Consider the following 13,989-nt stretch of genomic DNA (forward strand, 5'->3'; position numbering starts at 1 on the left):
AAGATTTTTTTTTCCCACTGGCTGAACTTTTAATTCCGAAAATAAAATAAGCCCATGTCTGTATATACTGCTGTTCTATGTTTTAGTGGTTTAAATTTCTTACTTAATGAACCTTGAAGTATTTGAGGTTTACCTTGAGGCACACAGCAGATCACAGTCAATCTAATTCCCTTGACAGAGTTGAAGATAACAAAAGTATATGATAGCATACTAGCTAAAAGCTTTGTTAACAGGTTTAGGAGATTAAGAAATAGCTAATTTGTCTTTAACATAAACCAATCAAGTTCTTAATATGTAGTTAGCTTCACTAATTCATCAATTTATGTTAATATTTTACAATATTTTTTACTTGTTAGTCATTTATTCTTGATGCATTTTGTTAAACAGCTGTTCTTAGTCAACACAGACAAGTCAAGCAAAAGGAAAAAAATCTGAGCCTTCATATATAACAGGCTAAAGTCCATACCTCCTATGTTTTCAAGCCTAAGAACTTGGGTGCCTGAAGGCTTATCTATTACCACCACCACCCCCCAATCTACCAGTAACCTAATTAAAAGTTTTACCTCTTCCAGTTTACCTGGCTTAATTATGAATCATCCTTCCAGTCTGTGGTTTTCAGTCCGTCTTCTAAAACGCTCTTTTTTTGAATACAGGTTAGATAGCTGAACAGTTGGATTAGATTTTATTTTATTTTTATTTTTTTAACAACAACAATGAAAAACAGGGGGGGACTTAACTGAATATTGTCTCTGAGTTTAGGGAAGTTTAGGTTAATCTAGAAAACATTCTTTAGAAAAAGAGAAACATGATAATATTAAAATTTGTTAATGAAATAAAGCATCCATGCAGCCATGTTGAAATGCTAATTTCATTGTTAATTATAATCATTTTCCTATTTTAAACAGAACAATGTCACTTCAGAGACTTATTTTTATGTAATAAGATTGTAAAAACAGGCATGCCTAGATCAGATACAAAATGAATACATCACTACCATGCCTACTGTCCATTGCAGAGTTCTGAGTGCGACTGTAAGTGAGATGGCAAGCTAATTCTCCCCAGAGGGTCAAGCTGTGGTATCACCTTGAAATTGGTGCCATGAAAGGCAGTGGGCACAAACTGAAATAGATAAAATTCCACTTAAAATGAGACCTGATTAACTGTGAGGGTGGTCTAATATGGGAATGAATTGTTCAGAGACTGCAAGCCATGCCTGTGGAGTCTCTATCCTTGGAAATACTCAACGTCCAACTGAACAAAGACTTGCACAACTTACTCTAATCATCTCTGCTTTGAGCAAGGGTTTGGAACGTTAAAGATCACTCACAGAAGTCCCTCCTCTCCATGTATCTATGATATGGAAGGTGTTTTACGTCATGTCTTTATTATTTCTTTATTCTTCTGAACTCTTTTCTTAAAAATAATCTGCCTGTTACATTTTAAGACAGTCTTTCCAATTAACATTCCCTATAATAACCCAGCCAAGCTAACTAGCATCATAAAAATTCCTTAGCTTTCCATTCTTAAAATATATTTATGAAAAGTAAAAGAAGAAAGACTTTATGTAATAAAGCCTGGTTTATGTGCTATTATTCAAATAGACAAAACTGACAATCCCTTACCAACTCTGAAGTTCTGTGGAATAACGTACAACAAAAAATTCAGCAATCCACGTTCTAAATCCTACCATGAATCCATCCACTTTCTGGATATTGGCACTTATCTAGTATTAGCCAGAGCTTTAGAGAAACAGAATCTCATCAGCAAACTTATGAACTGTACAATCAGCGTAGAAAACCATCTTTTCCATCAAAGTCTTCATTTTGTGCTTGTTTTCTCTTTAGAGAGGACTAAATAGCACAGCCTGATTAGAAGCCAACCTGAAAGCCATACAAGTAGCAGTTAAAAAGGCACCTTTTTGTCCCTTTAGTCTACTGTACTCAATGTCATATGTTCTCAGATTGGATTTAGATATGAAATTCAAGTTCATTCCCTATATTCGTCCCTACTTTTACACACTCAGTGCCTGGGTGAATTTTAATTTTTTAATGAACTGGGTGATTTTTGGAAAATTTTTAAATGAAACAAAAATCTTCTCAGCAGCCTAATGGAGCTTTTAAGTTAAAAGATCCATTAATATTTGTATTGAACTATTGCTAATAACAGTTGTAATGACTCCTGATAATGAAATGCAATAATCCACTTGACATGACAGATTTTTTTGTGTTTTCTTTTCCCTAAATAGAAAAATATTTGGTCACTTTAAATTTTTCTCATGGTAATAACTGGATTGGTATCTGCTGCCAGCAAACAAGGCAAAGCATATGCACAAAATACCGATGATTACTTGATAATAAATCATTTTAATGATTATATTCAAAATTGTGAAATGTGAGTGGTACTGATGCGGAAAATAACAAAGGCTGAGGCTCATCAGATTGGCTGTCCATATGTGCATCACTACTAGTATTTAATTTGTAATTCCTCTAGTGCTGCTTCTGTTGATTTTTAAAATAGTTTAAGTCAAAAAATCCCACTATTTATAGTGCTTATATGACCAAAGTTACGTGCCTTTCTGTATTCTAATTATAGATGCTTTGGTAAAAAAAGTTTGATTTCTAATATTGATACCAAACTAAAATTAAAAACTGAGTTCCTATAGGTTTTTTTAATGCCTTAGATACATTGGTAGTACTGGGTTCTGAAAGTCTTGTAATACCTGCAGGAAAGGATGAATTTTAAAACCAGGCAAACACCAAAACACTAATCAAACTGTATGTCAATGTTCCTTTTTATAATTCTTCTCAAAGACAAGAAATCACCTGTTAAGGCAAATGGAATTCAAACACTTAATTGGTATATGAAGTTGGTATTCATATTTTCAACTCACTTTGGAAGGACGTGCATTTGTAGAAAGTGAGTGTTTTACGGCACCTAGTTTGAAATTATCTTAAATAGTTTAGCTTCAACTCAGTAACCAGTTTTAAATTCCCAGTTCAATAGGAATTAGGCAAATGCATATTTGCTCTATAAAAAAAGTGCCTGTTGACTTAGACCACATGTTCATTCCTTCTTTAAATCTATTTTCAATCAAATTTCCATTTCTCCTTTGAAATGTTACCTTGTATTATCTGTTTAAATACAAAGGAAACACTAATCATGATCAGGACACATTTGTAAGTTATCCTCAAATGTGTTTTTAAATAGTAAGCGAATGAGAAAGTAGATTAAGTGCCCAGCAGTTTATACACAAAAGATTCAAATATATTTTGGAATCATAGCCATTAAAGTAAACTAGTAGGGAGACATATATAAACATCAGAGATAGATACAAGCACTGCATGGTTTGGAAGTGGTGGTGCGTGTGGATGGGATGGTGAGATAAGTCTTACCAGAGAGTCAGCCTGCAATGTAACCGTGGAACTGGCACCCAGTGAAATGATGACAGGAAATGGGCACAAACTGAAATCCAAGAAATTCCACTTAAACATGAGAAAAGTGGACATGAGAAAGTGTCTTCTGGACAATAGGGATCCAGTTTAGAAAATAATCTTTTGTTTACTAGGAAAGATCATAAATGCAGACTTGAATTATGCATTAAATTATACCTGTGCTTTTGTGAGTAGGGATAAACACATTGTCCATCACTTGTGGTAGCAGAGTTTAGTGCATGATAATCAAGATTAGAAAACAGAGGGCAAATCCATTTGCAAACAAACCTCAATGGCAACACAGACTTTGGCTGTGTCTAAGGGTAAGGTTGTAAGACAAAGTTGTAAGAGCAATTCTCCATTTGACTGAACTGTGATTTAGAGCAGTGCTGGAAAAAAGCAGGAATGTATAATTCCCATGTTATGTGTGACCTTGTTAAGTAGTGGTAGTGTAAGGCCCAGATTTGTCACACCTAAATGGGGTATGTGAGTTAGGAACCTAGTTGCCATTGACTGTCTGTAAATAGTATAGGGAGATGCGTTTGCAGAACTCTTCAGTACTTCACCAAGTTCTGTGGAAAAGCGATCTCCCTGTTTCGGTAATGATGACATAAAGAACATAATGACAATAGCCTTCCAAGTTAGGGTCTTCAGTGAATTAGGGTGAATTCAGATCAAAGTGGTCACGGCCTTCAAATATGAGAAGAATAAATTAAAAAGTGTGAGATTGTTTAATTTAATCACCGATAGGCAGAAATACAGTGATCATTTTTAACCTCAAAATCTCCATTAAAAATGTAATGAATCTATTTGGTAATGCTGAAACTCTTGCATTCTCTTTCAAAGAAAGAAAAGACGAGCTTCAAAGCAAAATTATATCAATTTAATTGAACTGTTTAAGCACATACCTAGACCTGGAAACCATTATTTCTTTCAAATATCTACAGTTAGCATCACTTAGAAAACATTTACGCTGAGAGAAGTGAAGATAGAGTCCCATATTTATTCTAATTCATACCTCTGGAATTGAGATTCCCTCTTACATATATATGTGTGTGTATATATATATATAAAGTGCACTTGTGTATGTGTGTATAACTAAAACTTTTTTTTTTTTTTTTTTATTTTAGCAGTCCTGCATTTTTCTTTCAAGTAGGGAATATCTTTTCTCCTGTATCTGTTATTAGTAGATTGGTACAATATTAAAGTGAGCATTTAAAATGTACCTTAATTAAACTGCAGGAATTATGCCTTGCTTAATGTAATGAAGAAAGAGAATTTAAAATGAAGTAGCATCATTGTGTTCATTTGTAAATAACATATTGCAGCCAACTGTTTCTTAATTGCCCAGACTGTTGATAAATAATCCAGTCCTGCTGCTCTCCACAGACAATTTGCTTTGGATCAGACTAGGCAATTCAAATAACACTAATTACAGTGAAACCCTTTTATAGTGAATTCCTGTTTGCCATGGGGGAGAAAATCACTATATCAGGGGAAAGCACTTTTGCCTTTGATTTGTGTCTAAAACATGAGAAACACATAAAAGCTGCATGTTGTTCTAAATAAAGGACATACTCTTGCATTCAAAGTACTTATATTTTACTTTTTATGATACAATTGTGAATTATGTTCATTTTGCATTTGTAATTAGAGGGCGGAACAGATGTGAAAGCTTAGTTTAAAGTGATGTATCCATTAAAATAACCTATGCTGCCAAGTGATTGCTTAGTATAATAGGGGATTCGTTCACTATGAGAGGAATTCTACTTTATTGGAAGGAAACCAGGACTTCAGAAAATGTTTTCTATATCAGGGGATTCACTATAACATGGTATCATTGTATTTATGATTTTATGATGTTGAAATGAATATTAAATGAAACAAAATTCCCAAGGATTACTCAGGAGGCAGCTAAGTACATAACATTTAGTACAGATGGTTGGAAGGCACAATTTTGCTCCATCACTGCATCCGTATCCTTGAATGATTTCGACTGAAGACAGCATTTCTTTGAATTTTTCATTAAACCAGACGTCTTGAAATATGAATTCCTTTTATGTTTCTGTGAGTTTTGGCTAAAAGAACCCCAGTGAATAAATCATACAATACTATGTGTCACCAGCACTTGTGAATATTTCTGCTTTGTTATTCTACTCTCAGTAGAGCACCATTGATTATCAAACTCAGCGGAGAGCATTTTATGATCATATATCTCCATTAGCTCCTAGTTTGACTACCATAGATTTTTCTGGTTAAGCCTGCATTATGTATTAGGAAGCCTATCTCTTCAATACAAAGTTTGATTTTATTCTCTCTAAGCCTAGAACTCTTATTATGTATTATGTATAAAGATTCTTATCTTTTATATGTAAAAATAGGAGCACTGTCTTTGTGTAACTGAAATATATGCCATCTTTTTTTTTTTTTCCTTGATTCACAGACAGCATATTTTATTATGAAGATGAATTTCTACAATGAAATGGCTGTCAGGGTAAATATTTCTTCACTTGTTAAACAAATGAAAAGTCAATTGCGCTCCGAATTTGCTTTTAATAAAATGAGCAAACCAGAATAATATACACTTGATTGATATGCTGATGGCAACAGCAGGAAATAGTACATAGTTAAAAATTAAAGTTACACTGAATAGTCTGGGATGTATTTGAAAACTGTAGCTGAATTTAAGGCATTTGTGTGTGCCTTGCCCCATTTAAAATTTCATTGTACCTTACCGTATACTATAAAGATAAAACAAACATTCTATCTGGGAGTATTCTTACAAATGTAGACATACATTTAATATTCTGACAAACTATAGGACTTTAATGTTCACTGAAGGAGTGGTACATATCCTTTTGTTAGTACATTAAAAATGAAGTATTGAATCTCAAAAGAGTTAAACCACACAGGACAAGTTCATTGCTTAAATATAGATTTGGAACTGCACTGATCTCATTGATGATATTACAAGTGATTTTTGCTAGATGAAGAAGACTGTAAGCAGTTCTGGAACTTTAATAAATATACAGCAAATGAAGTTTGTTGTGGGGCAAACTGCAAAATATCTTAAACTAAAATTACTTTTTTCTTTTTTCCTGAACTTTGATAACTTAAGCAAATAAATAAAACAAATAAGGTAAGGACATGAGATAATCCTTGAGATGAAATCTTATTGCCTTCCTTAATTCTTTTGTTTTGTGAAAAAGAACTGTTTTACTTTAGTGGCTTATATCTCTTTAGGCAAGGCATCTTATGTTTTGAATTCTACCAAATGTAAGGATGTGGTGAGGATGGAGAGTAAGTCAGGGAAATTCCTGTGAAGTAGGAAGATGCCCAGAATGAAATTTAATTTTGTGATCTCTCTGTCTCCCACGTAACTCAGAGTCAAGAGATGTGTCATCAGGTTCCCATCAGGTTTTTGACTTGTTTCTGTTTTTTTCAAAGGCACAAAAGAGAATCTTATATTTAGAGTATGTTAGAGATCTGAAGGTGTTTTACAGCAATCACATTGCTCAGAAATTCAAAATTGCTTTAGTTTATTACTTTGTTAGCTTGTTTGAAAAGTATTTCACAGGGGATAAATGTTGTATACTCATACAGTTGAAATCAGTGGGAAAACATGAGATGCAAGCCATCTCTCAAAAGTTGGATGTGTACTTTTAGTAGGCACTTGAAGATCAAATTTCAAAGGTAATTATGTATTCTAGTCAAATGGAGTTTTGCATTTGGTCTTTCATTTTTGAAAGAAATTGAATGTGTTCCCATTCATTTGTAATGGAAATGTAATGTTGAATCATTAGGTGATATAAATCTTCAAAGTACCATTTTTCAGTCGTCCTTTTCTTTAATGGAAATTTAAATCAGTAGAAAACAAGAGAACAGACCTTTATTTAGTTGCAAATGTCAGAATCCAATTCTCCTCTATCTGAATCTTGTGCAGCTATATCTGCAGAACAGATTTTAAATGCTACCATTCTGAAACACTGAATGTTTTTTTTTTTTTTTCCATTATCTGGTTACTGAAGAACTAACCAAGAGTCAGGACAATAGTGACTGAGGCCCACTGCTTTTCATTCACACATTGTGAACTTGATTCACTTCAGTATTCTGAAAACTGAAAAGTAACAGTGTATTTTTTTTTATTATTTGACCACTTAGTTTTGCCTCACAGTATTACTGAACTGTTTATTCCAGTTGCTAGTCACTGATTAGATAGGCACTTTTGATTTTGATATTAGAAGTATTTTTGAGGTTGTGCACATGCTCATAGTTTTGCAGTCAGTTGACACCTCTGTCTCCCTGTATTGCATTTAGTTGTAACCATAAGTATCAATTTCACCTTTGTAAATTAAAAGAGAGAACTTGTTTTAATCAATTTTACTTTTGAGTACTAGTTTGCAAAATGATTCTCTCTCCTAAAAGATTTAAGGTGCTATAAATTTTCAGCTGCAAAAGTAATCCCAGGGAAAAAAATATTTCCACGAGCAGATGGCTTTTGATATATCAAGGTTTTGCCATTTGTTTTAGTGCTTAAAATAAACATTATTTATAAGACCACTTACATTTTGATGTTACTTAATGAGGAATATGCATCATTGATTTGACTAGCTTAAGAGGTCATTTAGAACTTGCCCGTTAACAAGCTGTAATCTGCTGAGCACACAATGACTTTGTTTAAAATTATCTGTTCAGTGCTGATCAATGACAATAATTGTTTTGTACCAATCACTGTTGAAACTTGCTAATTACTTTGAAGGGCATATACACTTGTCTCTTTTTTTCCTAAGAATTTTTAAAACATTCACCTTGGAATTAAAAAGAAATATTGTCATAACACATTACACTTCATTATAAAAGCAAACATTTAGAACTTTCACATTGCAAATAAGAACATCATCAGGATCTTTGTGTAAAATGCTCTTTTCAAAGAGATTAGTCTTCAGTCTTCTAATCTCTGACACAAGTAATTAGTGAAGCAGAAATCTAACGTAAAATAATTTGAGACATAATGCAGTTTTTCTTACATATGTTTCATTCAGTTGAAGTCAGTGAGGTCATTCTGGACAGAAAGTGGTGTAAATAAAGGTAGAATGTGGCATTTAATTGGTACACTGAGCCCATTGGAGGTAATTATAGCTTTATACAGTTTTACCCTTTGTCTTTCAGTTTGAGTTTTGATCCTTTAACCCACAAATATCTAGTTCTATACTTATAACTGTAAGGTGAAGTCTGTCAGAAAGAGTTTCAAAGGGACCATAATCCTGCATTAATGAGCACACAGCTATATGGGAGCCAAGTTGCTCTTGTTGAGAAATATTGAAGCCAAAGAGAGAAACAAAGCTAAGATCCTTATTCACATGCAAAGGATTTTGCTTAATCCCAGATCTCTGAAGGCATACTCATTCTTTCCTCTTTCTATATCCCTTTTTAACCTGATGCACTTGTGTATAAGAAAGGGAGTTGCAAAGACTGAAATTTACTACCACCTTGTGAAAAGGAGCATGTCTTGTGTTAACCTTTCTTTCTCCCATGTTCAGCTGCTCACATAAGTATTATTTTTTCATATTGTAGCAATGTCCAGAGTACAAAACTTTTTCATTAAAATCACATAAGCAACACATAGGTAAAAGGAAATAGCAACTTTTTGTGTTAGTTTTGAGTCTTGTTTGAGAAGATGAGAAATAAATGGTGATGCAAAAAAGGGGAAATAGGTGTGCTAACACTAAAAGCGAATAACATATTATTCCTCATAGCTTTAGTGGATTATATTACTTTCTTGGCAATGTATCACTCAAAGACTTACTGAAAGCTTTTCGGTGATGCTTATTAAATCTTGGATAAAGAGATAATCACAATTGTACCACCAGATATCATCAGTTTAGATTAAGTGCCAGTTTTTACTTTAAACAATAGTTTTGGCTTCTGGGAATAGAAAATGGTACCATAAAGTACCAGAGTTTGAAAGAATGCAACCCTTAGTGAGGCTTCATATAGGCAGCTCCACTATGTTACTGTTTTCAGCTCAGGAAATTGCAGCAGTTGCAAAATTCATATAACTTTTGTCAGTTGGAACTAAAAGGAGTAGAGACAATTTTGCCTGTTACTTAAGAGCACTCCCAAGACTCAAAGATACAAGCCACGCAGTTGCTGAGTGCAAAGGCTGATTAGAAGTTTGGGCAAGGGGCAGCTTTTTTTCCTTGCCTTCTTCCCAATTCAAGCACAACATGATGCTCTTCACATGCATTGTGCTCTTTCTGCCTCTTTTACACCATGCTTTTTTGGAATAAGAGATAAGGAAAGATAAAGAAAATTAACAAACAAACAAACAACAACAACAACAAAAAAGTGATTTTGCTCCACTTACCAAGTCATAGCTTAGAAAAGAGAAAGGTTGATGCAAAGGAAAAGAAAGAAAAGCATTCCCTGTAGATAGAGCAAAGAGTTTAATTTCTTGAAAAGTCTAGTAGCCAGAGGTCCACAGGAAAAGGAGAGCAACTCTGAACATTCTTTTTTTTCAATGCACTTAGTGAAGCTGGGTAGCTTTTAACCTTGGAGTTGCTCCTAGACAGTAAAACTTCAGTCTTCGTCGTTTTTCATTGTATTGGATTCTATCATTCTGCTGATAAGCCTTTTAAGATTTCGAAGTTAAAAAGTCAAGAGGTGCAAGGTGGAGCAGGAATGAAAGCAAAGTAGACAAGAATATGGAAATTGATAACTTAATTTAGAAAAACATTGTGAAAAAAAAGAAACAATGCAAAGAAGGAAGTAAAGAATATTTTGTAGGTAGGTAAGTTCAAGGGTGGAAGAATGTAAAGAGGAATAGAGACTGAGAACAGAGAAAAAGATCATTAGTCGATTTTTCAGATGTACTGATCTAGAATATACTGAACTGTTACAAGAAAGAAAATGAGGACTGAAAACAGCCTTCAACATGACTGATAAGAGTCATTGTGTCTTCCTCCTGCATCAGGACAAGTGATACAGTACATATATTTATCCATATTTATCCATATAAATATGGCTAGCTAAAATGCAGTAATGGTAATTCTTTACCTAATTAATGTTTCCTTACCCTTCCCACAAAACAGATAGCCAGTAAACCTCTTTCATTTCAGAAATAATATGATTAGAATTTTCAACTATGAGAGAAAGTTTAAACAGTTTTGTTGAATTCTTAGGGAGAATCTGGCTAGAAAGTCTTTTTTTAAACTGATGCATTTTATAATGCCTCAGACTGAATCCTTTCTTGTGGAGGACACTATATAGTTTCTGTTCTTACTACAACATCAGGACTAGCTACAGATAAAAAGGTTTCCTTTTCCAGTTCCTCCTGTTAGGCAGGAGGAATAGTATTTTGTATAGAAGATTATAATTAATATTCAACAAATAGACACACATCATCTTACATGGTAGATGAAACAATTGCAATTTGTAAATGATGTTTTCAGAAAGCCTTTCTTATTCACTGAGTTACTGGGAAGCTTCCATTCAGTTTAGATCATATCCAGAGCACACAGCAGAAATTCTAGCAGAAGATATTAGTGAAGTGGGTGATTGAATAAGAAATGTATTCTGTACCTTAGAAAATAGATACCGCTTCTGTTAGTTGTTTTTTACCATTCTGGCAGCAGCAGACACGTCTTTTCATTGCCACACCCAAGCAAAAACTGTGGTTTAAATTTTGATATTATTTTTTAATGTTGACATTTAATATTAAATTCGTAATACCATTTAGCTACAATACGTTACATCCCACCCACATTTTCTTCACTGAAATGTAGTGGTGCATCTACTTGATATCACTGATAAGGACATGCGAATCTTTGGGAAGTACAACAGATATTTAATATGCATGGAAACTTTCTATTTGAAATATACTAAACAAGTTTTTATTTCCTGTAGATTCAGAAAATATGGCGTGGATATTATGTCCGAAAATATATCCATAATTATTATGCACTGAAGAAATACCTGGAAGCCGTTTCTGTGCATAATGAGATTGTCAGGTAAAGATAAAAACTGTATGTGGTAAAACATTAATTTCCTTTTCTTTTATTTTTAAGAAGTTTAAGGAAGTAATTAAATTATTAATTTGACTGTAGGATCCCTTCCATTGTCAAAAATATACATATATTTCAATCATTGTTCTCTTTAATTCTTGGCCAGTGCATGTTGTACCACATTCTGTTCTCATTTACACTGTTATGAATTCTAATTTCTTTGAATGAACTGGAAGTACTGTGGGTTTATACCAGCTTAATTTGTCTCTTCACCTATATTCAAAATTCATTGATTGTTATGCTCTAAATATGGTTTGTTGAACTGGTTTTTTCCTCCAGTGTACTCTAGCTAAAGAGATATTTTGGCCTTTTTTTAAAAAAAATTGATTATTGACAAATCATAAAAGTGTAGATTTGAATCATAATATTAATTGATTTTAATTGTTATTTGCCTTTGCTCAAATTCTCAGAATCATTTGGGAAAAAAAATAAAGAGCTGCTGTGCTGGGATCCCAGCTTCTCATGCTGTCTCACTGGTGACTGTACACTGTAGAAGGCAGACTTGAGGCTATTTTAGAAAGCAAAGAGGCTTGCTTTGTGGGGAGCATGCCTGTAAAGCAAAAGCTTAGATGAATCCTGTACACAGGGGCCTAAGTGCTGGAACGGTTGCAGCACATCAGAACCTCTTCAGGCCTAAAGACTCTCTATTGAGGGTGTGTAGGCAGACCTCTGGCCTTGTGAAAGATATTGTGTGGACATGGTTAAGGAGAATTGTCTTGTGGTTATAGTACAGGTTCCCCTGTTAGATTTCTAGCTAAAACTGTTATTACTATTACTATATGCTCTTACTCCTACTCTATTTCTCTTATCCCCTGTCTTTCCCAGTACTTAAGTTGAAAGCGTTCTAAGGTAGTGTTTAATATCTCTCTAGCTCAGTTGATGTCCTGGTACATAACTATTTCTTCAGGTAATAGAGGAAACAAACTGACAAAATACTCACTAGCTGAACATAAATATTACTTTCTCAGTGTAAGTGAAAAAGTGTTGCACAAAATCCATGTAGTTTTTGCTGTACAGAAACCTAGGTCACATCTTTGCTTTTTGAAATACAGAAATATGAGGAAGTCATATTTCTGGAAGTCTCATCTAGATCACATTACAGGGACAGTTCAGCTAGAAGTCTGTTATAGAAAATAGCATGTACAAGTTTTATATGTAAAACACAAATTAATCAACTTTTTTGAACACTAATTATTAATTTCTATTATTTTTCCACAATTATTTGCAGCTACATCCTCTTTGTCATAGTGTCATAACTCCTGCATCTCATGGAAACATGCTGATAACTGTCTACACATGATCTGTGATTACTGTTCATTTAAATGTATTTTTATATAGAATGTTAGATCACAACTCAGCAAAACCAAACAAAAAAACTGTCATCTCTTCAGCAGTACCTTCAAAAAAATCTGTCATATCTTCTTGTTTAGAATTCCTTGGAATTTGTTCTCATCTTGAAAAGATAAAATCTTGAAAAGATAAAAGGGAAAGTACACGAAGCTATAACTTTTCTGGTCTAAAACGAATATTAATGTATGAACTGCAGAGACACAAACTGCTTCTGTACTCATAATAGTTCTCACTTTCTTTCTCTGCCTAAGCTTGAAACAAAGCTCATAAGTCACCAGTTAGATTGACCTTTGATGTGTGCAAACAGAACAAGATAGCAGTAGTATTCCTGCTGTACTGAACACATTGATGGGAGCTTTTTATTTTATTTCTCTACACCCACAATAGGTCTCCGTTGGGCACACATGATTTTGGAGGACTACAAAAATATTTCTGCGTTTCAGTACTTTCACATGTTCATCAAATTCCATAGTATTTATTTCACTTCATTAAAAACTGTAAAGCATATATATTGGGTAAGTATTTTAGTAAAGAAATACTTCTGTGCAGTTTTTCTTTAACAGATAAGGTGAACAGTATAGTTTTAAGTACATGAACATGTGTCAAAGTTGCCCCGAGCTCTTACTTGGCTACAGATATATTGATATTCTGCCTATTTGAATTCTGTATTCTGGAATTCACAGAAATATTTTTCTTTCAGAAAAAAAAAAAAAGGATTGAAATAGTGAAGAGAAAAATGAATTGTATGGGGAATTTGATCAAGTGGAGAATAAATATCATTTCACCTTTAAAAATGCATCTCTTAAGTCCAATCAAGTATTGCTGCAGTAATTCTTTGCTAGAGTATATTTGAAAACTAATATGTAAATTATCTTCAACATTCTTTTGATTAAATCTAACAGATGCTTAGTGAAGATCAGGTATAGGCCCTCAGCCAAACAGATTTTTCCTGTCATTGGGCTAAGTTGCTGCCAACTGCTTTGGCCTCAAGGTGGCCCTGAGTAGGAAACGCCTACTAGAAATACTGAAGGTGGAGGAGAAGGATTCTCTGCACGTTTCCATCCCCTGTCACATCAAGTGGAAGAGTATAACTTCATTGTTGGTAACCATTTCTGTGTATATAAAATTATTACAACAGTTCGTTG

At 33.7% G+C, this 13,989-nt stretch overlaps 1 protein-coding gene across 3 annotated transcripts in view; it reads left to right on the forward strand.

The window, feature by feature from the left end:
• The window catches only part of SPATA17 (spermatogenesis associated 17), a 97,153-nt gene that overhangs the window by 8,190 nt on the left and 74,974 nt on the right, over positions 1–13,989 (forward strand). For 2 of the 3 annotated variants that reach the window (XM_035320847.1, XM_035320848.1), the window contains exons 4-5: positions 5,875–5,925; positions 11,337–11,440. In XM_035320847.1, the coding sequence (XP_035176738.1) occupies positions 5,875–5,925; positions 11,337–11,440 (155 nt within the window). The remainder of the gene's footprint in view (positions 1–5,874; positions 5,926–11,336; positions 11,441–13,989) is intronic. The other variant, XM_035320849.1, reaches the window with a different exon arrangement.

This window comes from Oxyura jamaicensis, chromosome 3, assembly GCF_011077185.1.
Source record: "Oxyura jamaicensis isolate SHBP4307 breed ruddy duck chromosome 3, BPBGC_Ojam_1.0, whole genome shotgun sequence".
Lineage (NCBI taxonomy): Eukaryota > Metazoa > Chordata > Aves > Anseriformes > Anatidae > Oxyura > Oxyura jamaicensis.